General features: G+C 43.1%; 1 protein-coding gene across 1 annotated transcript; it reads left to right on the forward strand.

Annotated features, from left to right (window-relative positions):
• Window positions 1–6,787: 6,787 nt before the first annotated feature.
• On the forward strand, window positions 6,788–20,079 carry LOC115105637 (carbohydrate sulfotransferase 11-like). Its single transcript, XM_065020895.1, has 3 exons — window positions 6,788–7,312; window positions 14,638–14,720; window positions 17,061–20,079. The coding sequence occupies exons 1-3, from the start codon at window positions 7,219–7,221 to the stop codon at window positions 17,904–17,906; spliced, it is 1,023 nt and encodes a 340-aa protein (XP_064876967.1). The 5' UTR covers window positions 6,788–7,218; the 3' UTR covers window positions 17,907–20,079.
• The last annotated feature ends 5,074 nt before the right edge of the window (window positions 20,080–25,153 follow it).

Genomic DNA, 25,153 nt, shown 5'->3' on the forward strand with positions numbered 1-25,153 from the left:
ACTATGACAGGGTCTAAAACCAGACTGAAGCGTTTCATATACATTGTTTGTCTTCAGGAAGGCAGTGAGTTGCTGCGAGACAGCTTTTTCAAAAATATTTGAGAGGAATGGGAGTTTTGATATTGGCCGTTAGTTTTTAATATTTTCTGGGTCAAGGTTGGCTTTTTCAAGAGAGGCTTTATTACTGTCACTTTTAGTGAGTTTGGTACACATCCGGTGGATGGGAAGCCGTTTATTATATTCAACATAGGAGGGCCAAGCACAGGAAGCAGATCTTTCAGTAGTTTAGTTGGAATAGGGTCCGGTATACATCTTTAAGGTTTCGAGGCCATGACTATTTTCATCAATGTGTCAAGAGATATAGTATTACAAAACTTGAGTGTCTCCCTTGATCCTAGGTCCTGGCAGTGTTGTGCAGACTCAGGACAACTGAGCTTTGGAGAAATACGCATATTTAAAGAGGAGTCCGTAATTTGCTTTCTAATGATCATGATCTTTTCGTCAAAGAAGTTCATGAATTTATCACTGCTGAAGTGAAAGCCATCCTCTCTTGGGGAATACTGCTTTTGAGTTAGCTTTGCGACAGTATCAACAATACAATTTGGATTGTTCTTATTCTCTTCTATTAAGTTGGAAAAAATAGAATGATCAAGCAGCAGTGAGGGCTCTTCGATACTGCACGGTACTGTCTTTCCAAGCTAGTCGGAAGACTTCCAGTTTGGTGTAGCGCCATTTCCGTTCCAACTTTCTTAGCCACTGTATACATATCTCCCTGGCATATAACATCGTTTATGCAGCAGCATGCAACACATTTTTGGACTCACCTTGTTGTGCTGTGCTCACTTGAACAGGAATGTGGCGCGGCGGCCCTTTGTGGGCAAATTTTGTCATCAAAGTCTGGCATTCTCTGGATTTATGTTGCTTTCAAGGCAACTGGGAACTTAGAAAAAAACAATGTTGAATCATGATGACGTCAGTGATCTTCAGGTCAGAGCTCTAAAAAGAGGCCAGAGTTCCCGACTTACAATTCCGAGTTGGATGACTGATCAAAACGTATTTTCCCAGTCAGAGCTAATTTTTGTCCCAGAGTTCCCAGTTGTCTTGAAATCAAATTTCCAGTTGTTTTGAGCGCGGAAAAAGTCATGCTGGATTGACACCATGGCCACTCACCCACTCCACCAAAAAGCAGACTAGTGATTGCTTTGCAATGCTTGCAGTTAGCCACGGATTCCTTCCAAACCACTCATTGTTGAATTTGCGATATCCAACTTGTGTAATTTTTATGTTCAATGGCCGATGAGCACCGATACATTTTATCTATAATTTCTCTTCGTTATTTATCTTCATATGATAAGGATTCAAATGGATTTGCCAGCAGATTGTCGACTTGATTCATGATGATGACTGCTAGCTTTCTAGCTACGATTTTGAAAGTATGATGTTGACATGATCAGTCTAATCAAAGCTGCTCTAGATATATAGTGATTTGACATCATTTTATCTGTGGCCAATGACCTTGAGCTTTCTTGGATGGGCATTCTAATGTAACTCTATTGCAGCACCAAAGGGGCTAGAATTTTCTAGCTCTACCCTTAGATTTGGAGGTGATGTAGTGTCCCCATGAGTGACAGAACACTGAGCCAATCACAGTGCAACTAGAGAACATTACCAACCCCTACTCTCCGTATATTCTGCTGGCTGCCCCACCACCACAGAAAGCACTGAGCTAGGCTCAAACACCTACATTTTGCAGCTGCCTTACTTAAGAAAGCAAAAAAGACACTACGTTTGCATGCAGCTTTATTAACTCAATTAAAAACATGTTTTCAAACTGATATGTGAAGGTGGGTCTCAAAACAGCCCTGAATGACTGGTCACCACTGCATCCTAGAAATGCCTGCTGTATGGAGCGTCCAATCCAGTGCATTCAAATAGAGATGCCTGCCAGTCCGAAAGAGGAATAACCTCCCACATTCCTCCAACCACCAGTCATGGTACTGCCACTTAATATTCTCTTTTACTATGCATGATAATGATCATTAAACAAAAATATTCCTTAATGAAGTGGTATTGTGTAATCAGATGTGTCAGATGTATCGTACTCCATGTTAAATTTGTTTGGCGCTTTTAAATCCCAGCCTCGGGCATTGTCCGGTGTGGAGCAGAGTTGAGGTAATGTTTGGCGTGACTCATCATAACATTTGATTGATATCTCCACCGCCAGAAGTTTCAGTGGAGCACATTGTGCCGAACCGCATCATGAAAGAGCCGCCTGCCTCTCGTCAACAGCCACTTCACTATCCCCGACATCCCTAGACTCACTTCACTATCCCCGGCATCCCTAGACTCACTTCACTATCCCCGACATCCCTCGACTCACTTCACTATCCCCGACATCCCTAGACCCACTTCACTATCCCCGGCATCCCTAGACCCACTTCACTATCCCCGACATCCCTAGACTCACTTCACTATCCCCGACATCCCTAGACCCACTTCACTATCCCCGACATCCCTAGACCCACTTCACTATCCCCGACATCCCTAGACCCACTTCACTATCCCCGACATCCCTAGACTCACTTCACTATCCCCGACATCCCTAGACCCACTTCACTATCCCCGACATCCCTAGACCCACTTCACTATCCCTGACATCCCTAGACCCACTTCACTATCCCCGGCATCCCTCGATCCACTTCACTATCCCCGGCATCCCTCGACTCACTTCATTATCCCCGACATCCCTAGACCCACTTCACTATCCCCGACATTCCTCGACTCACTTCACTATCCCCGACATCCCTAGACCCACTTTACTATCCCCGGCACCCCTCGACCCACTTCACTATCCCCGGCATCCCTCGACTCACTTCACTATCCCCGACATCCCTAGACCCACTTCACTATCCCCGGCATCCCTCGACTCACTTCACTATCCCCGACATCCCTAGACCCACTTCACTATCCCCGACATCCCTAGACCCACTTCACTATCCCCGGCATCCCTAGACCCACTTCACTATCCCTGACATCCCTAGACCCACTTCACTATCCCCGGCATCCCTAGACCCACTTCACTATCCCCGACATCCCTAGACCCACTTCACTATCCCCGGCATCCCTCGACTCACTTCACTATCCCCGACATCCCTCGACTCACTTCACTATCCCCGACATTCCTAGACCCACTTCACTATCCCCGACATCCCTAGACCCACTTCACTATCCCCGACATCCCTAGACCCACTTCACTATCCCCGACATCCCTAGACCCACTTCACTATCCCCGGCATCCCTCGACCCACTTCACTATCCCGACATCCCTAGACCCACTTCACTATCCCCGACATCCCTAGACCCACTTCACTATCCCGACATCCCTAGACCCACTTCACTATCCCCGACATCCCTAGACCCACTTCACTATCCCCGACATCCCTAGACCCACTTCACTATCCCTGACATCCCTCGACTCACTTCTCACTTCACAATCCCAGACATTCCTAGACCCACTTCACTATCCCCGACATCCCTAGACCCACTTCACTATCCCCGACATCCCTAGACCCACTTCACTATCCCCGACATCCCTAGACCCACTTCACTATCCCCGACATCCCTAGACCCACTTCACTATCCCCGACATCCCTAGACCCACTTCACTATCACCGACATCCCTAGACCCACTTCACTATCCCCGACATCCCTAGACCCACTTCACTATCCCCGACATCCCTCGACTCACTTCTCACTTCACAATCCCAGACATTCCTAGACCCACTTCACTATCCCCGACATCCCTAGACCCACTTCACTATCCCCGACATCCCTAGACCCACTTCACTATCCCCGACATCCCTAGACCCACTTCACTATCCCCCGACATCCCTAGACCCACTTCACTATCCCCGACATCCCTAGACCCACTTCACTATCCCCGGCATCCCTAGACCCACTTCACTATCCCCGACATCCCTAGACCCACTTCACTATCCCCGACATCCCTAGACCCACTTCACTATCCCCGACATTCCTAGACCCACTTCACTATCCCCGACATCCCTAGACCCACTTCACTATCCCCGACATCCCTAGACCCACTTCACTATCCCCGACATCCCTAGACCCACTTCACTATCCCGACATCCCTAGACCCACTTCACTATCCCCGACATCCCTAGACCCACTTCACTATCCCCGACATCCCTAGACCCACTTCACTATCCCCGACATCCCTCGACTCACTTCTCACTTCACAATCCCAGACATTCCTAGACCCACTTCACTATCCCCGACATCCCTAGACCCACTTCACTATCCCCGACATCCCTAGACCCACTTCACTATCCCCCGACATCCCTAGACCCACTTCACTATCCCCGACATCCCTAGACCCACTTCACTATCTCCGACATCCCTAGACCCACCCACTATCCCCGACATCCCTAGACCCACTTCACATCCCATCCCTAGACCCACTTCACTATCCCCGACATCCCTAGACCCACTTCACTATCCCCGACATCCCTAGACCCACTTCACTATCCCCGACATCCCTAGACCCACTTCACTATCCCCGACATCCCTAGACCCACTTCACTATCCCCGACATCCCTAGACCCACTTCACTATCCCCGACATCCCTAGACCCACTTCACTATCCCCGACATCCCTAGACCCACTTCACTATCCCCGACATCCCTAGACCCACTCCCCCGACATCCCTAGACCCACTTCACTATCCCGACATCCCTAGACCCACTTCACTATCCCCCGACATCCCTAGACCCACTTCACTATCCCCGACATCCCTAGACCCACTTCACTATCCCCGACATCCCTAGACCCACTTCACTATCCCCGACATCCCTAGACCCACTTCACTATCCCCGACATCCCTAGACCCACTTCACTATCCCCGACATCCCTAGACCCACTTCACTATCCCCGACATCCCTAGACCCACTTCACTATCCCCGACATCCCTAGACCCACTTCACTATCCCCGACATCCCCCTTTTGGAAAAGTTTTTATTATCACGATTCCTTTTAAAAACAGCTCATACATATTTGCATATCATTTTTACACATAAAAACGGCGATAAAGCATAAAAACACAGCATTTGAAAATTACATTTAAATTTGTTAAAAAATACATGTTGTTGAGACAATTAAAAGCAACCATTGGGAAAGTACTTCTCATTGTATAAAAATTCAAATCTGTAAAAGCCATTTAAGATGTGTACAAATTATTTAACAAAGATAAAACATTTTTAAGACATGAGAAACATGTTAAAAAGTCACTTTGTTAAAAGGCTGTCTTCGGTCCCTTGTACAAATTCACTTATAGTGTATTAAAGGAGTCAGAAGTTTATAATTTGTATAGTATACCTGGCACCCAACTTGTTGGATGCAGTTTGTTTTGGTTGTGTTTTGGGTTATGTTTTGCCCAATAGGAACTGAATGGTGAATGATGACTGAAGTGAGTCGATAAGATATTTCTGAGCGGTTAGCATCATATGAGGTTAGCATCGTATGATCTTTGTGCCTCTCTATCTTTCTGACTCATCGTTATTTAAATTCATGATCCATAACCATGGTAGCATCCACATTAATGTGTTCAGAATATCTTATATTCTTGATTACAATAAAAGTTACTCAGAAAAGACACATTCATAAATACATAAATACATAAAGTGCTTTAATTTCTAAATTGTAAAACAGATATGTATGAAAATATCCTCAAATAAAAGGTGACATTCTGTACTGTCTAAATACATTGGGTAGAGTGGGGTAGAAGGCCAGCATCCCCGTTTGGCCTCTTCAGTGTTGATGTTGAGACTGGTGTTTTACAGGTACTATTTAATGAAGCTGTCAGTTGAGAACTTGTGAGGCATCTGTTTCTCAATCTAGACACTCTAATGTACATGTCCTCTTGCTCAGTTGTGAACCGGGGCCTCCCACTCCTCTTTCTATTCTGGTTAGAGCTAGCTGTTCTGTGAATGGAGTAGTGCACAGCGCAATTTCTCGCATTTCTCGCATGGAATAGCCTTCATTTCTCAGAACAAGAATAGACTGACGAGTTTCAGAAGAAAGTTCTTTGTTTCTGGCCATTTTGATCCTGTAATTGAACCCACAAATGCTAATGCCACAGATACTCAACTAGTCTAAAGAAGGATAGTTTTATTGTTACTTTAATCAATACAACAGTTTTCAGCTGTGCTAGCATAATTGCAAAAGGGTTTTCTAATGATCAATTAGATGTGCTTTTCTTTCAAAAACAAGGACATTTCTAAGTGACCCCAAACTTCTGAATGGTAGTGTGTATATATATATTTTTTTTCTTCTCAGATAACTCGGGGGCCCGTGGGCCACCAGTTGGGGAACCTTGACCTATATTGGGGTGGCAGGTTAGCCTAGTGGTTAGAGTGTTGGATTAGTAACTGAAAGGTTGCAAGTTCAAATCCCGAGCTGACAAGGTACAAATCTGTTGTTCTGCCCCTGAACAGGCAGTTAACCCACTGTTTCTAGGCCGTCATTGAAAATAAGAATTTGTTCTTAACTGACTTGCCTAGTTAAATAAAGGTTAAAAAAATATATATATATTATTGGATTAATTTGTCACAGGGAAGATTGGGGTCGTCACTAGTTACCACAGCCACAAAGTCATCATCATTGCTAAACCGCACCTAATTATACAATTTTGACTTTGCGGGTGTAGTAACTAGTGACAACCTTCAGATGGGTGACAGTCACCGCAAGAAAGTACTAGGGGTGGGTGTGACGTCATAGCCCAGTGCCGCCGACCATTTTTCGGGAAGTTTGACTGGGTTGAAAAAATTTACGAAACGAAAACTGTTGAAAGATGGGGATTATCAGAGAACTCCGAAACAATCTGGCTCTCTCGGGACTTGTATACGATGAGAAATTTCAGCGGAACGTAAAATATGATTGAAATATATAATTGATCTGAACTCCTACAAAGGCAAACGACTTTTGCGCGTTCCAATATTTTCGCGGCTATTCATAGGCATTTTTTTTCGTCGAATAGAATAATTGAGAAATAGACTGATATATAACGGTATCACTGCCAAGTTTTTCCACATGAAGGTCCATTCTTTCCCTTCTATCGTTAAGTCGCATCAGACGAGCTGCCTCGCATGAGACACCCCGGGGAGAGGGTTCTGCTCTACTCTGCCAGCTCGGGGAATCAGGATGACAAAACCCAAAGTTGGACGAATTTTCCTGGCGACATGCGTTGGGTCACTTTTCATGATCATATTGTACTTTCAGAACATCACAAGGCCAGGTAAGTGTGGACTGTCGACCATCATCTTACATCAGCCATGGGATGGTGTCCCTATGCACCTGTAGATGGACGTTTTGGGGTATTAGGTAGAACATGTTGTTAGCTGTTGTTCATTAGCCTAGTTGTCTAGATCACAAACATCATGTCTAACTGAACCGAGCTGTAGGTTTGTGCCACGATGCTACCAAAGAGGACTCAGAAGTGATGCAAATCTCTACCCTGCCTGTTGCACAGTGTCCCCCTCTGAATAATGGTGTGGTTTCTAAATGATCATGTGTGTTGAGTTGGGACACAATGAAAGGGGTAAATGGCAGGGCATGAATAAGACCACTGTGAGTGTGAACCATGGAATGTTGTGATAGCCCCCTCTGAGAGACCCTGCTGCATTCCTGTTCCTTTTGAACCAGTCTCAGCTCTCATGTTCTCCACTGGGCAGAGACAGAGGAACAGGAAGCATTTACCCTTAGTGGAGTGATACCGAGAGGCACATAAAAAAATAGGAGAGAAGTGAAAAGAGTGGTCAACCTAACCTGACCTCCTTCCTGGGTTATGTCTTACGTTTTAATAGAGAGAGAATTCAAAGTGAACTATACATTTGTATGTCACAGTGTGTATGCTGTTGTTTTACCATAGAAATGGGAAAGCAACGATGTAATAATTCCAGGTACTTCATTTTACAGAGCCTCCAAGACTAAGTGCAACCGAGGAAGGGACACTACTATGCTATTACATTATGTCATTAGAGTCTTTCTGTTTAAACAGAATACAATCAGACAGAATCATCCTTCCTCTCCAACCGTCTCCTCTTAATACCTGCACTGTCTGGGCTTGTTGATCTGCTTTACTGCAGGGCTCCTACACATGTACTGTTCAATGCCAGAGGCACAGCACTGTCCGGGCTTGTCTAATTGTTAGTTATTCTGTAATGTAGATCTATTTTAGCCCTGCCAAATGTGACAGCCAATAACAGGCCTCTCTCTGACCACATACTGTAGACAACATATAGTCTGTGACAGTCCTTCCTTTCCTCCCAAACCCTCATGTTGTCAGAGAAGTTACACAAAGCTACTCTGTGTGATATGAGTAAAACATATGAGGAAGTCAGAAGGGTTAACTTCTAAAACCAACACATATGAGGAAGTCAGAAGGGTTAACTTCTAAAACCAACACATATGAGGAAGTCGGAAGGGTTAACTTCTAAAATCAACACATATGAGGAAGTCGGAAGGGTTAACTTCTAAAACCAACACATATGAGGAAGTCGGAAGGGTTAACTTCTAAAACCAACACATATGAGGAAGTCAGAAGGGTTAACTTCTAAAACCAACACATATGAGGAAGTCGGAAGGGTTAACTTCTTAAACCAACACATATGAGGAAGTCGGAAGGGTTAACTTCTAAAACCAACACATATGAGGAAGTCGGAAGGGTTAACTTCTAAAACCAACACATATGAGGAAGTCGGAAAGGTTAACTTCTAAAACCAACACATATGAGGAAGTCGGAAGGGTTAACTTCTAAAACCAACACATATGAGGAAGTCGGAAGGGTTAACTTCTAAAACCATACACATATGAGGAAGTCGGAAGGGTTAACTTCTAAAACCAACACATATGAGGAAGTCGGAAGGGTTAACTTCTAAAACCAACACATATGAGGAAGTCGGAAGGGTTAACTTCTTAAACCAACACATATGAGGAAGTCGGAAGGGTTAACTTCTTAAACCAACACATATGAGGAAGTCAGAAGGGTTAACTTCTAAAACCAACACATATGAGGAAGTCGGAAGGGTTAACTTCTAAAACCATACACATTTCCTTATTTGTGTCTGACTTGCATAGCCAGTATTTATTTCAACGCTGATGGCATTAACACGAAACCCATATGGACTGGATGAGGTACGTCCACTGAGAACACACTAACCCCCCTCTCGTAAAACACACACATTCCCTCGTTCAGCACGTCACACATATCCACCTGCTCCGCACGCGCACACACACACACAAGCACACACACACACACAAGCACACACACACACACACAAGCACACACACACACACACACACACACACACACACACACACTGGAGTCCCAGTGTGTTAGTAGACAGGAAGAGAAATAGAGCTTATTGTTCTGACCCCATTGTGCATTTTGCTGAGCCGCCAACACCCAGGGAAGCACAGGACCCAGGGAAGCACAGGACCCAGGGAAGCACAGGACCCAGGGAAGCACAGGACCCAGGGAAGCACAGGACCCAGGGAAGCACAGGACCCAGGGAAGCACAGGACCCAGGGAAGCACATTAATTAGTCATTTCTTACACTAGAGTTATTATGAAAGTTGAGAATGGAACAGAAGTGTGTATTTTCCTATAGTGGGCAGATGTATTCACAATGTGACAGATGAAAATACTGTTACGTTGAGGGAACGTTTCATACGGAACCTCCTTCAGATATATTTGGTTTGTCTATACTCCCTCCTGACGGTCTTTGGCTGAAGTCCAGACGTCATTTTAGGTGGAGTGGCATGAGCCCAGTACCACATGCTGAGCAGACTTTCTCAACTCTTTGGCATTTTCTTCTGGTCTTGTTCTAAACCTTAAATACTTCACTATCAGATATCGTTTCTAATTATTTTATTAATCAAACGCTGCCACCAGACATCTGCTAAGAATGAGGGATTTAAACTTTCACTAACACACACACACACACACACGCACACACTGTGGCATCATGTGGGTCTTGTCAAGTAAACAAACAAGGTTGGCATACTGTACCCTGAGTGGACAAAACATTAAGAACACCTGCTCTTTCCACGACATGGACCAACATCCCTTATTGATGTGACTTGTTAAATCCACTCGAGTCAGTGTATGCACCCGAGTGGGGCAGCGGTCTAAGGCACTGCATCTCAGTGCATCTTGATTCCAGGCTTGTATCACATCCGGCCGTGATTGGGAGTCCCATAGGGCGGTGCACAATTGGCCCAGCGTCTTCTGGTTTTGGCCCGGGTAGGCCGTCATTGTAAATAAGAATTTGTTCTTAACTGACTTGCCTAGTTCAATAAAGGTTAAATGTTTTTAAAAAATGAAGAGGGGGAGACCGGTTAAAGAAGGATTTTTAATCCCTGAGACAATTGAGCCATGGATTGTGTATGTGTGCCGTTCAGAGGGTGAATGGGCAAGACAAAAGATTTGAAGTGCCTTTGAACAGGGTATGGAGGTAGGTGCCAGGCGCCCCACTGGTGGAACTTAGTGTTAGGAAGGTGTTCCTAACGTTTAGTGTTTGTCCCAAACCCCATTCCCACGCTGGCATAGAGCTGAGTCAGCCATGCCTACGCCTGCTGGGTTTGTGTTCTTGCTTAGAAGCAATTAGAAGTAAATTGCTCACTGTTTTCATTCCATTTCTATCCTGCTTATTCAGTACCTGGGGTGCATGCTATACAGACATGGTCACTAACATTACAGTGAATAATAAAACAAGCATCCTGTGACCTCTTCTCCATAATGAGAGGAGATGCTAAAAGATTCTTCTTTTTTCAAAAGCAGAAATCTTCTGATTTCAAATCAAATAATATTTGTCACATGCGCCGAATACAACAGGTACCTTAATGTAAAATGCTTACTTACAAGCCCTTAACCAACAATGTAGTTCAAGAAATAGCGTTAAGAAAATATTTACTAAATAAATTAAAGTAAAAAATAAAAAGTATCACAATGAAATGACAATAACAATAACGAGGCTATACGGGGGTACCGGTACCGAGTCAATGTGCGGGGTGACAGGGGCAGGCATTTGACTAATTGTTCAGCAGTCTTATAGCTTTGGGGAAGAAGCTGTTAAGGAGCTTTTTGGTGCTAGACTTGGTGCTCTGGTACCGCTTGCCGTGCGGTAGTAGAGAGAACAGTCTGTGACTTGGGTGACTGGAGTTTTGGGGCCTGTCCTTTGACACAGCCTAGTATATAGGTCCTGGATGGCAGGAAGCTTGGCCCCAGTCATGTACTGGTGTGTATTTATCTTTGGCCAGTGCATAGACAAGGGTTTCATTTGGAATCTTGACGTTGTTTTGTAACACTGAAACTTCCCCCTCTCTGTGCACAGTGCAATTCCTCCAAAGCGGAAGTCACAGTCATTGTCACAGATATGTAGAGCAGATGAGCTGACAGAGATGTCGAAGGGGGAAGTTTTTTCTTCTTCACTAAATGACTTAGTGAGACTGCTTTAACAAGCTGATTCATGAACTGAATTAGGATAAACTAATACATAACACGTAATTGTAATGTTTATTCATGCTGTTGGTTATTTGCTATTGCACCACCATGTTTGTTGTGTTGAGAGTGCCTCAGCTTCAGTCTTCTTGACCCACTTTCCCAGCAGTTTACTGAGGGTGTATATGTATACCTGAGGTAGGAGTTGTAGTGGTTGTCGGCTAGAATACCTTCCCCTTTTCCTCCCCCCACCTGGTCCTCTTCTCCTTCTGTGTCCCCCCCCCCTCTCTCTCTATCTCTATCTCTTATCTCTCTCCCTCTCTCTCTCTCTCTCTCTCTCTCTCTCTCTCTCACTGTCTCTGTCACGCTGCCTCGCTGTCTCTCACTCTCTCTCTCTCTCTCTCTCTCTCTCTCTCTCTCTCTCTCACTGTCTCTGTCACTCTGTCACTGTCACTGTCTCTCTCACTGTCTCTGTCACTCTGCCTCGCTGTCTCTCTCTCTCTATGTCACTGTCTGTGTCACTCTGTCTCTCTCTGTCACTGTCTCTCTCTCTCTCTCTCACGGTCTCTGTCACTGTCTCTGTCTCTCTCTCTCTCTCTCTCTCACTGTCTCTGTCACTCTCTCTCTCACTGTCTATCTCACTGTCTCTGTCTCTCTCTCTGTCACGGTCTCTCTCTCTCTCTCTCTCTCTCTCTCTCTCTCTCTCTCTCCTCTCTCTCTCTCTCTCTCTCTCTCTCTCTCTCTCTCTCTCTCTCTCTCTCTCTCCCTGTGAGATGTAAAGCAATCCTCTGCATTCTAGTGGCACATGTGCAAATCCAATCAGTTTCCTCTCACTAGTGAGGAGGGCCCACCACTGACATGCCTCCAGCCCTGAGGCGCTAGGGGTGGGGGCTGGTGGGAGGGGAGGACTGGGATTCTTGAAAGGAACAGGATGTTCCTACAGAAAATGTAAATCTAGGGGAAAGGGAAGGCATTTTATGGGTGATCATCATCACATCATGATGGATGCAGGAAGGTTGTCTCATGCAGGTTTACCCAAACCTTTGGGCCTCACCCGAAATGCCAGTATCCCTGCACAGATGTGTTACTCATGTGAGATCGTGCACCATACGGCAAAACAGACATGAGAACTAGATGGGCTACAGCAGCACTGTATATAGAACAGCTCAACCAGTAACATATAAGTTGTATATAGAGCAGGGTAAACACTGTTCAGAACAGCTCAACCAGTAACATATAAGTTGTATATAGAGCAGGGTAAACACTGTTCAGAACAGCTCAACCAGTAACATATAAGTTGTATATAGAGCAGGGTAAACGCTGTTCAGAACAGCTCAACCAGTAACATATAAGTTGTATATAGAGCAGGGTAAACACTGTTCAGAACAGCTCAACCAGTAACATATAAGTTGTATATAGAGCAGGGTAAACACTGTTCAGAACAGCTCAACCAGTAACATATAAGTTGTATATAGAGCAGGGTAAACGCTGTTCAGAACAGCTCAACCAGTAACATATAAGTTGTATATAGAGCAGGGTAAACGCTGTTCAGAACAGCTCAACCAGTAACATATAAGGTCTATATAGAGAAACACTGTTCAGAACAGCTCAACCAGTAACATATAAGTTGTATATAGAGCAGGGTAAACGCTGTTCAGAACAGCTCAACCAGTAACATATAAGTTGTATATAGAGCAGGGTAAACGCTGTTCAGAACAGCTCAACCAGTAACATATAAGTTGTATATAGAGCAGGGTAAACACTGTTCAGAACAGCTCAACCAGTAACATATAAGGTCTATATAGAGCAGGGTAAACACTGTTCAGAACAGCTCAACCAGTAACATATAAGGTCTATATAGAGCAGGGTAAACACTGTTCAGAACAGCTCAACCAGTAACATATAAGTTGTATATAGAGCAGGGTAAACGCTGTTCAGAACAGCTCAACCAGTAACATATAAGTTGTATATAGAGCAGGGTAAACGCTGTTCAGAACAGCTCAACCAGTAACATATAAGTTGTATATAGAGCAGGGTAAACACTGTTCAGAACAGCTCAACCAGTAACATATAAGGTCTATATAGAGCAGGGTAAACACTGTTCAGAACAGCTCAACCAGTAACATATAAGGTCTATATAGAGCAGGGTAAACACTGTTCAGAACAGCTCAACCAGTAACATATAAGTTGTATATAGAGCAGGGTAAACACTGTTCAGAACAGCTCAACCAGTAACATATAAGTTGTATATAGAGCAGGGTAAACACTGTTCAGAACAGCTCAACCAGTAACATATAAGTTGTATATAGAGCAGGGTAAACACTGTTCAGAACAGCTCAACCAGTAACATATAAGTTGTATATAGAGCAGGGTAAACACTGTTCAGAACAGCTCAACCAGTAACATATAAGTTGTATATAGAGCAGGTAAACACTGTTCAGAACAGCTCAACCAGTAACATATAAGTTGTATATAGAGCAGGGTAAACACTGTTCAGAACAGCTCAACCAGTAACATATAAGTTGTATATAGAGCAGGGTAAACACTGTTCAGAACAGCTCAACCAGTAACATATAAGTTGTATATAGAGCAGGGTAAACACTGTTCAGAACAGCTCAACCAGTAACATATAAGTTGTATATAGAGCAGGGTAAACGCTGTTCAGAACAGCTCAACCAGTAACATATAAGTTGTATATAGAGCAGGGTAAACACTGTTCAGAACAGCTCAACCAGTAACATATAAGGTCTATATAGAGCAGGGTAAACGCTGTTCAGAACAGCTCAACCAGTAACATATAAGTTGTATATAGAGCAGGGTAAACGCTGTTCAGAACAGCTCAACCAGTAACATATAAGTTGTATATAGAGCAGGGTAAACACTGTTCAGAACAGCTCAACCAGTAACATATAAGTTGTATATAGAGCAGGGTAAACACTGTTCAGAACAGCTCAACCAGTAACATATAAGTTGTTGAAATGCAAAGGAATCCACAGTGAGGCAACGTTCCATGAACACCGAGCACCGTCACTGAACACTACAGAAAACAGCCAATACTGCCCTTTTTTAGATGATTCATCTGTTTCCCTTTTTCTCCCTCTGTGCCCTTGTTTCTGTAGCCGTGGAGCAGTTTGGGGGGAAGGGCATCGGCCCGGGGAAGACAAGGAGAAGTCCACTACAGACCCTCTACAACGAAGACCAGGTGACTAGAATTAAAATGGCCCCATTCGATCATGTCTTGAGTGTGAGAACATTCGCGGTTATATACTATTTATGCGTTAGTGTTTCCAGATGTGTCACACACAGGAAATGTCATTTGACAATGTATTGATCTTCGAGAGCCACTTTGACTAATTTAATTTGCTCTACACATAGTTGATTTCTCAAACAATATTGTTTTTGGGTCGCCTTTGGTCTCTCAACTGAATGACTGCTGCTTTACATGAAATGTTACATCACACTACATACCTTTACCTTCCTCAGAGGTCATGGCTTTAGCATCACACTATATACCTTTACCTTCGTCAGAGGTCATGGCTTTAGCATCACACTACATACCTTTACCTTCCTCAGAGGTCAGAGGTCATGGCTTTAGCATCACACTACGTACCTTTACCTTCCTCAGAGGTCATGGCTTTAGCATCACACTACATACCTTTACCTTCATCAGAGGTCATGGCTTTAGCATCACACTACATACCTTTACCTTCCTCAGAGGTCATGGCTTTATCATCACACTACATACCTTTACCTTCCTCAGAGGTCATGGCTTTAGCATCACACTACATACATTTACCTTCCTCAGAGGTCAGAGGTCATGGCTTAAGCATCACACTACATACCTTTACCTTCCTCAGAGGTCATGGCTTTAGCATCACACTACATACCTTTACCTTCCTCAGAGGTCATGGCTTTATCATCACACTACATACCTTTACCTTCCTCAGAGGTCATAGCTTTAGCATCACACTACATACCTTTACCTTCCTCAGAGGTCATGGCTTTAGCATCACACTACATACCTTTACCTTCCTCAGAGGTCAGAGGTCATGGCTTTATCATCACACTACATACATTTACCTTCCTCAGAGGTCATGGCTTAAGCAATACTTCAAAGCTGAGTTGAGCTCATTTGACTTAGAAGTTAGGACTCAGGTTCTTAGTGGTTACTATAAAAAATTCTACCCCCTCTCCCGCAGAAAGACAAAGCTCTCTTTTCCAGCTCCAATATCTCAGGAATCCAGTGAATGCTGAGTGATCTCTCCCTTTTCCCTTTGTCTGCATCGTTCTCTCTCTCTCTCTCTCTCTCTCTCTCTCTCTCTCTCTCCATGTGTGTTGTCTGTGTAATCATGCTTTCTCAATGACACTGATGATAGTCGTTTGGTGCTGCTGATGTAGCTCGTCTTATCAGTTTTGTTCTTCTCCTCTTTGACCCAGTCCACCTGGCACCGCCTCTCTTGATCCATTTTTTTCAGGCTCAACCAGAGCGGGTCAGAAACAAAGCACCATGTCCAATTAGAGGAAGTCAGAGGAAGGCCCTAAAAATGGTCAAAGACTCCAGCCACTCTAGTCATAGACTCTCTGCTACCGCACGGCAAGTGGTACCGGAGCCCCAAGTCTAGGTCCAAAAGGCTTCTTAACAGCTTCTACCCCCCCAAGCCACAAGACTCCTGAACAGCTAATCAAATGGCTACCCAGACTATTTGCATTGCCCCACCCCCTTCTACACTGCTGCTTCTCTCTGTTGTCATCTATGCATAGTCACTTTAATAACTCTACCTACATGTACATATTACCTCAATGACCTGGACTAACCGGTGCCCCCACACATTGACTCTGTAGCGGTACCCCTGTAAACAGGCTCGCTATTGTTATTTCACTACTGCTCTAATTATGTGTTACTTTTATTTCCCTTAACCAACTGCATTGCTGGTTAAGGGCTTGTAAGTAAGCATTTAACTGTAAGATCCACCTACACCTGATGTATTGTGGCAAATACAATGTGGCAAATACAATTGGACTTGATTTGATTTGAATCCCTTTGTTGCTTCCTCAATGTTCAGATCAAGCCGTGTCTCCATTAGAGTGTGAAACACTGTTCAATGTTCAGATCAAGCCGTGTCTCCATTAGAGTGTGAAACACTGTTCAATGTTCAGATCAAGCCGTGTCTCCATTAGAGTGTGAAACACTGTTCAATGTTCAGATCAAGCCGTGTCTCCATTAGAGTGTGAAACACTGTTCAATGTTCAGATCAAGCCGTGTCTTCATTAGAGTGTGAAACACTGTTTTGCCTCTTGCAGCCTGTCTACTGGGAAACACAGTGGTTGGCCTTGATGTCAGAGCAATTCCTGTTAATCTGACTCATCTGACAAGATAGATTCAAACCCTGACTGTTGGGCACAATTGTCTTAGTCAGAGGATGTGGCTAGACATTAGCACTTGGAGAGATGAAAATGTTATCACTTGGATAGATTGAATATTTCATCACTAATAAGGGTTTAATTGTAAAAGTGAGTATTGTCTCCTTCTCTCTGTCTGTAGTTGGACATGTCTGCTGCGCAGGCGTCTCTGCGTGGTCGGCGGGAGCTGCTGGAGGAGGCGTGTCTGACCCACACCAGGAAGCGGCGGGTGTTGACCCCAGACGACCTCCGCCACCTCATAGTGGACGATAAGCACAGTCTGCTGTACTGCTACGTCCCCAAGGTGGCCTGCACAAACTGGAAACGGGTCCTCATGGTCCTGACGGGGGACGGACGCTACCGCGAGCCCCTAGCCATCCCCGCCAATGAGGCCCACGTGGCAGGCAACCTGCGCACGCTGTCAGAGTACTCCACCGGCGAGATAAACCACCGCCTCCGCAGATACCTGAAGTTCCTCTTCGTTCGGGAGCCCTTCGAGAGGCTGGTGTCGGCCTACCGCAACAAGTTCACCCGCAGCTACAACACGGCCTTCCACAAGCGCTACGGCACCAAGATCATCCGCCGACACCGGCCCCACCCTGAGCCGGAGGCGTTGGAGCAGGGCAACGATGTCTCCTTCAAGGAGTTTGTGCAGTACCTGGTTGATCCCCGCACACAGAGAGAGGAGCCCTTCAACGAGCACTGGGAGCGGATCCACTCACTGTGCCACCCCTGCCTCATCCACTACGACGTGGTGGGGAAGTATGAGACTCTGGAGCAGGACTCCCGCTCTGTGCTGCGGCTGGCCGGCGCTGACGGGGAGGTCCACTTCCCCACCTCAGGCAAGAGCACCAGGACCAACGGGGACATGGCGGCTCAGTTCTTCCACAACATCAGTCCCTTCTACCAGAAGAAGCTGTACAACCTTTACCACATGGACTTCCTGCTGTTCAACTACTCCAACCCAGAGTACTTGAAGTTTAGGTGAGGGCGGCTCTCTCCATGTCAACTGTGATTTAGTAATCAATCTGTTTTGGGTCTGGAATTTCTAATCAATCTGGGTGGGTGTGTAGTGGTGTTCAGATGTTATTGGTAAGTGCCTTACCAGTGCCTTCCCTGCATTGTTAGATGTATGACCTTTATTATCAAGGGTGACTTTGGGGGCACTGTTCATTCCTAGGACTCTTCATGTGGCCTATATAAGATAGAAGCAGGTTCTTCTTGTTGAGGGTTGTGAACCTTCCTCTTTATTTATACAATTGTAAGAGTATTTATTGTAATTATAGACTGAGTCATTGGACACTTGAGTGAATTGTGGGAGAACATTCAATTTATGCATTTCTCTCTGCTTGCACATGCAGCGTGTTTTCTTGACTCTTGCACATCTTATGTAGCCAAAATGTTCCTCTGGGGACAAAGGGTGTTGTAGAACTTACATAAACCAACAAACAAAAGAAAGCAGTCTACACATTCAAAAATCATGAAAAGGCTGCCATTTTCTCACAGAGTTATGAGGTTTGCAAAGACCCAATGTGAATACATTTTCAAATCTAACACGGTGGTAAGAAATAACTGCCTTGGTCTTGGTGGCCACCTGTTCGTTGATGTTATGCAAGCCACAGGTTGATAGTAAAAATGTACTGATAAACAATGTATGCTGGGTATAGGAAGCCTGGCAGGCATGATGACTTCAGATAGGGAGTTGATGACAGAAATGCCACATGCTCTGTTTGGCAGAGTCACCTCTTTCTTTAGCTCACGGCAGACTGAGCAAACAGCGCATAGCTGTGGTTTGGTCCAAGGCTGCCCCTCGACAGAGAGTTCCGTGTTGAACTGTGGACAGTCACGTAGGGCTAACTATCCACACGGGCACTACAGGTTAAAACCAGGTAAGCCTTCTGGTAAAATACAAATATTCTATTGAATTTACACCATGCTTACAAGTGCAGTATTTTTCATGACTTGATATGAGCTGTATATGAAGACATTTAATATCACATGTTCATGCCTGTTGATGTTGTGCCTCAACAGTTTGCCCATAAAAATGGTCTATTTACCGTTTACTGCTACAACAACATTCATTTGCATCAATTGATGCTATAGGCCAGGGATGCCCAACTGGTGGCCTGTGAGCTGAATTTGGCCCGAGGGTGATTTTTATTTGGCTCCTCAAGTTTGAGCAAAAAATAATAATAGTTTAAACAAACAAAAAAAACGAAATAATTTGCAGGACACAAAGAAACTGTAAAAACACGAGCAAATCAGCTCTAAGTGATTTTAATTTAGGAAATCTGTTCAAGTATTCACACGCCTAGTAGAGAGATATGTGATCGTATGTAAATGAAAGCATGGTTTGAAATGGTGATGTTTTAGTCAAATAATATATACGTTTGGGCTTCTTCCAGTCTACAAATGATTTGTAATTATGTTCCGCACCCTTGACCATCCGCTCAAAAAAAGACCAGCCAATGGCTGAATCTAGTGGACGATCCCTGCTTATAGGCCATGTGTTGAGGTAGCGGTGGTGTGGAGGACATGTTGGAAACAACCAAATACTTTACAACTTTCAAATTGTTGCCTTGAAATAGAAGTAGACTCTCGTCTGAATGAATTTGCTCCTAATGTTAACGAGCCGTAATCAAGTTGTGTACAGCCTGTTTCAGACACACCCATAGACTGTGAATAATGTCTGGAGAGAACACAGGTGTCGACCAATAGAGTTGTCTCGGTTCATGAACTCCTCTCAGCTGGGAAGTGGCTGCTCTAGAACATCCACATACAACATTTCACCGTTGTTGACAAGTCGTCTGAAAGACCTGGTATTTAGCCTACAGAGAAGTGTGTATTTATTATACCAGTACTACAGTCTGGTTCCTTTTCTCTTACTTTTGTCTGATATGAGAGTACCCTTATGTTTATTTTGCAAATTGTATTTTATAGTAATAATATCCACCATTTAATATAAATGATATTTTTTACACTAATTTCTCAACAATCAAGCACCCAGTAGACAGTGATGTCATCGTGTATTGTCATTACCGGTTCTACTTCAAAACCGTCATAGAAGTTTCCTTTTTTTCATGTTTCCTTCCTGATTTGCCTAGTTAAATAAAGGTTCAATAAAGGTTAAACAAATGTTAAATAAAAAAATCCATTATGAACGACTGTTGTTCTGTGACAGAAATCTATTTTGCGGCTATAAAACTATTGTGAAGAAATTCAAGTTTTCTCCACTTTTGAAAAGTACAAAGCCCAATCTGCAGTGAGAACATTTAACACCCACTTTAAAATGCCCTCTAGGTGCTCATCGTGTGATACCAACTTACTGTGAAATCATACCAATAAATGAGCTGGTACAGACCAGTGGTCAGATGTAAACCAATGGTACTGACTGAGTGGTGGACAAGGAGAGCTGAGAGAGAAAGATGACAGTTTATGTTGTCACATACCCATTTAGCATTTGTTATTACAATAGGACTGACCAGAGCCACAGAAAACATTGATGCTTGTTGTACATTTATCAAGTATTTGATATCATGATTTGTAAATGTCTATGAACGGTTATTTAAATAATACAAGAGTTCTGCAATTGTGTAGAAAAAGGCCTGTTTAGATAACCAATGAGCAGGCAGTGAGGACACCACAGTCGTAACATACAGAAGGCATGTTTAGGTAACCAATGAGCAGGCAGTGAGGACACCACAGTCGTAACATACAGAAGGCATGTTTAGGTAACCAATGAGCAGGCAGTGAGGACACCACAGTCGTAACATACAGAAGGCATGTTTAGGTAACCAATGAGCAGGCAGTGAGGACACCACAGTCGTAACATACAGAAGGCATGTTTAGATAACCAATGAGCAGGCAGTGAGGACACCACAGTCGTGAAGGCATGTTTAGATAACCAATGAGCACCACAGTCGTAACATACAGAAGGCATGTTTAGATAACCAATGAGCAGGCAGTGAGGACACCACAGTCGTAACATACAGAAGGCATGTGAACGGGAACATTGTTATGTCTGAAATACAGCTACCTTCTCTTTGTAACTTTTGCATTTAAGATTACTACTGAACATTAAGATGTGAAAAACATTAGTGCAACTTATACTTCATCAGGCGTTTTGCAATAATATTGTTGCTCCTGTCCTGTCGTAAATCTGATTTCAGAACTGTTCCAATGCTTTGCCCGTACCACATTTCACATTACTGATGATATGTCAATGGTAACGTCATTCAAGATTCATTACGGTTTAAAATCTCCTTTAAAAGTACTTGAACTTAACACGGTGACAGAAAGCTGCTCTTTCAACAGTACTCATGAATACTGATATCCTTCAAATATGTTCCACCATTGATACATTCGCAGGTCAAGTTCTCTTCCACACCTTGGTGGTGACGTACACAACCGGTAAAACGTTTTACAACAACTACTCATTCAAGGGTTTTTCTTTATTTTTGACTATTTTCTACATTGTAGAATAATAGTGAAGACATCAACACTATGAAATAACGCATATGTAATCATGTAGTAACCAAACAAGTGTATTTTATATTTGAGATTCTTCAAATAGCCACTCTTTGCCTTAATGACAGCTTTGCACACTCTTGACATTCTCTCATCCAGATTGATGAGGTGGTCACCTGAATGCATTTCAATTAGTTTGAGTCAATCAGTTGTGTTGTGACAAAGTAGGGGTGGTATACAGAAGAAAGCCCTATTTGGTAAAAGACCAAGTCCATATTATGGCAAGAACAGCTCAAATAAGCAAAGAGAAATGACAGTCCATCATTACTTTAAGACATGAAGGTCAGTCAATCCGTTTAATTTCAAGAACTTTGAAAGTTTCTTCAAGTGTAGTCGCAAAAACCATCAAGCGCTATGATAAAACTGGCTCTCATGAGGACCGCCACAGGAAAGGAAGACCCAGAGTTACCTCTGCTGCAGACTATATGTTCATACCAGACTCAGAAATTGCAGCCCAAATAAATGCGTCACAGAGTTCAAGTAACAGACACATCTCAACATCAACTATTCAGAAGAGACTGTGTGAATCAGGCCTTCATGGTCAAATGTCTGCAAAGAAACCACTACTAAAGGACACCAATAATAAGAAGAGACTTGCTTGGGCCAAGAAACACGAGCAATGGACATTAGACCTGTGGAAATTTGTCCTTTGGTCTGGAGTCCAAATTGGAGATTTTTTGTTCCAACTGCCTTGTCTTTGTGAGACGCGGTGTGGGTGAACGGATGATCTCCACATGTGTATTTCCCACCGTGAAGCATGGAGGAGGAGGTGTGATGGTGTGGGGATGCTTTGCTGGTGACACTGTCTGTGATTTATTTAGAATTCAAAGCACACTTAACCAGCATGACTACCACATCATTCTGCAGCGATACGCCATCCCATCTGGTTTGGGCTTAGTGGGATTATCATTTGTTTTTCAACAGTACAATGACCAAACACACCTTCAGGCTGTTCAAGGGCTATTTGACCAAGAAGGAGAGTGATGGAGTGCTGCATTAGAGGCCAGCTCCACAATCTCCGACCTCAACCCAATTGAGATGGTTTGGGATGAGTTGGACCGCAGAGTGAAGGAAAAGCAGCCAACAAGTGCTCAGCATATGTGGGAACTCCATCAAGACTGTTGGAAAAGCATTCCAGGTGAAGCTGGTTGTGAGAATGCCATGAGTGTGCAAAGCTGTCCTCGGGGCGGTAGGGTAGCCTAGTGGTTAGAGTGTTGGACTAGTAACCGCAAGGTTGCAAGTTCAAACCCCCAAGCTGACAAGGTACAAATCTGTTGTTCTGCCCCTGAACAGGCAGTTAACCCACTGTTCCTAGGCCGTCATTGAAAATAAGAATTTGTTCTTAACTGACTTGCCTGGTTAAATAAAGGCCCCCCCCCCCCCAAAAAAAAATATATATATATTTTAAAAAATGCAAAGTGTGGCTATTTGAAGAATCTAAAATATATTTTGATTTGTTTAAAGCTTTTTTGGTTACAAACATTATTTAATAGTTTTGATGTCTTCACTATTATTCTACAATGTAGAAAATAGTAAAAATAAAGAAAAACCCTTGAATGAGTCGGTGTTCTAAAACTTTTGCATGAAGGTGCTTCTACTTTGGTCTTCAACAGAAGGTTCCAGTAATTACCTGTCAAGTAAGTTTAAAAAAAGTCCTGTCTATGATGAGAGGGATATTACCACGCCCCACTATGCATCCTGCATCCAGAAATACTGTAAACAAGTTCACCAACATACAATGCAACCGTTCGTGATCAATAACCGTTCCCTAATTTCAGAAAAGTTCCATTTAGTGTGTTGAGTTTGTCCCATCATCCATACCTTCTGAGGTTTTAAACATGAGGGTTTTAAACAGCTGAGTGAGTGTATTCAGTGAGTCATACTGCCACGCCCAGTAGAGTAACTAACTCCGCTCCCCTCCAGTGGTGAAGTCAGAGGAGAGGCAGGGCAGGGAGACGATATAGAACCATGGTCTGGGAATACACAGCACCGGGAGGTCTGAGACCGATAACCCCCTTCCAGTGTTTGTTTCCTTCAGTTTGTATCCTACATTTATAACTGTGACTTTAGTGTTTGTTTCCTTCAGTTTGTATCCTACATTTATAACTGTGACTTTAGTGTTTGTTTCCTTCAGTTTGTAGCCTACATTTATAACTGTGACTTTAGTGCTTGTTTCCTTCAGTTTGTATCCTACATTTATAACTGTCACTTTAGTGTTTGTTTCCTTCAGTTTGTAGTCTACATTTATAACTGTCACTTTAGTGTTTGTTTCCTTCAGTTTGTAGCCTACATTTATAACTGTCACTTTAGTGTTTGTTTCCTTCAGTTTGTATCCTACATTTATAACTGTCACTTTAGTGTTTGTTTCCTTCAGTTTGTATCCTACATTTATAACTGTCACTTTAGTGTTTGTTTCCTTCAGTTTGTATCCTACATTTATAACTGTCACTTTAGTGTTTGTTTCCTTCAGTTTGTATCCTACATTTATAACTGTCACTTTAGTGTTTGTTTCCTTCAGTTTGTATCCTACATTTATAACTGTCACTTTAGTGTTTGTTTCCTTCAGTTTGTAGCCTACATTTATAACTGTCACTTTAGTGTTTGTTTCCTTCAGTTTGTATCCTACATTTATAACTGTCACTTTAGTGTTTGTTTCCTTCAGTTTGTAGCCTACATTTATAACTGTCACTTTAGTGTTTGTTTCCTTCAGTTTGTAGCCTACATTTATAACTGTCACTTTAGTGTTTGTTTCCTTCAGTTTGTAGCCTACATTTATAACTGTCACTTTAGTGTTTGTTTCCTTCAGTTTGTATCCTACATTTATAACTGTCACTTTAGTGTTTGTTTCCTTCAGTTTGTATCCTACATTTATAACTGTGACTTTAGTGTTTGTTTCCTTCAGTTTGTAGCCTACATTTATAACTGTCACTTTAGTGTTTGTTTCCTTCAGTTTGTATCCTACATTTATAACTGTCACTTTAGTGTTTGTTTCCTTCAGTTTGTATCCTACATTTATAACTGTCACTTTAGTGTTTGTTTCCTTCAGTTTGTATCCTACATTTATAACTGTGACTTTAGTGTTTGTTTCCTTCAGTTTGTATCCTACATTTATAACTGTGACTTTAGTGTTTGTTTCCTTCAGTTTGTAGCCTACATTTATAACTGTGACTTTAGTGTTTGTTTCCTTCAGTTTGTATCCTACATTTATAACTGTGACTTTAGTGTTTGTTTCCTTCAGTTTGTATCCTACATTTATAACTGTCACTTTAGTGTTTGTTTCCTTCAGTTTGTATCCTACATTTATAACTGTCACTTTAGTGTTTGTTTCCTTCAGTTTGTAGCCTACATTTATAACTGTCACTTTAGTGTTTGTTTCCTTCAGTTTGTAGCCTACATTTATAACTGTCACTTTAGTGTTTGTTTCCTTCAGTTTGTATCCTACATTTATAACTGTCACTTTAGTGTTTGTTTCCTTCAGTTTGTAGCCTACATTTATAACTGTCACTTTAGTGTTTGTTTCCTTCAGTTTGTAGCCTACATTTATAACTGTCACTTTAGTGTTTGTTTCCTTCAGTTTGTATCCTACATTTATAACTGTCACTTTAGTGTTTGTTTCCTTCAGTTTGTATCCTACATTTATAACTGTCACTTTAGTGTTTGTTTCCTTCAGTTTGTAGCCTACATTTATAACTGTGACTTTAGTGTTTG

Source organism: Oncorhynchus nerka, linkage group LG7, assembly GCF_034236695.1.
Source record: "Oncorhynchus nerka isolate Pitt River linkage group LG7, Oner_Uvic_2.0, whole genome shotgun sequence".
Classification (NCBI taxonomy): domain Eukaryota; kingdom Metazoa; phylum Chordata; class Actinopteri; order Salmoniformes; family Salmonidae; genus Oncorhynchus; species Oncorhynchus nerka.

Bases quoted from the DNA above. Each gene is read 5' to 3' on its own strand.
- LOC115105637 (XM_065020895.1), top strand. From the start codon at position 7,219: ATGACAAAACCCAAAGTTGGACGAATTTTCCTGGCGACATGCGTTGGG. The intron at 7,313-14,637 runs GTAAGTGTGGAC...TTGTTTCTGTAG, and splicing joins TCAGAACATCACAAGGCCAG to CCGTGGAGCAGTTTGGGGGG. The intron at 14,721-17,060 runs GTGACTAGAATT...CTCTGTCTGTAG, and splicing joins CCCTCTACAACGAAGACCAG to TTGGACATGTCTGCTGCGCA.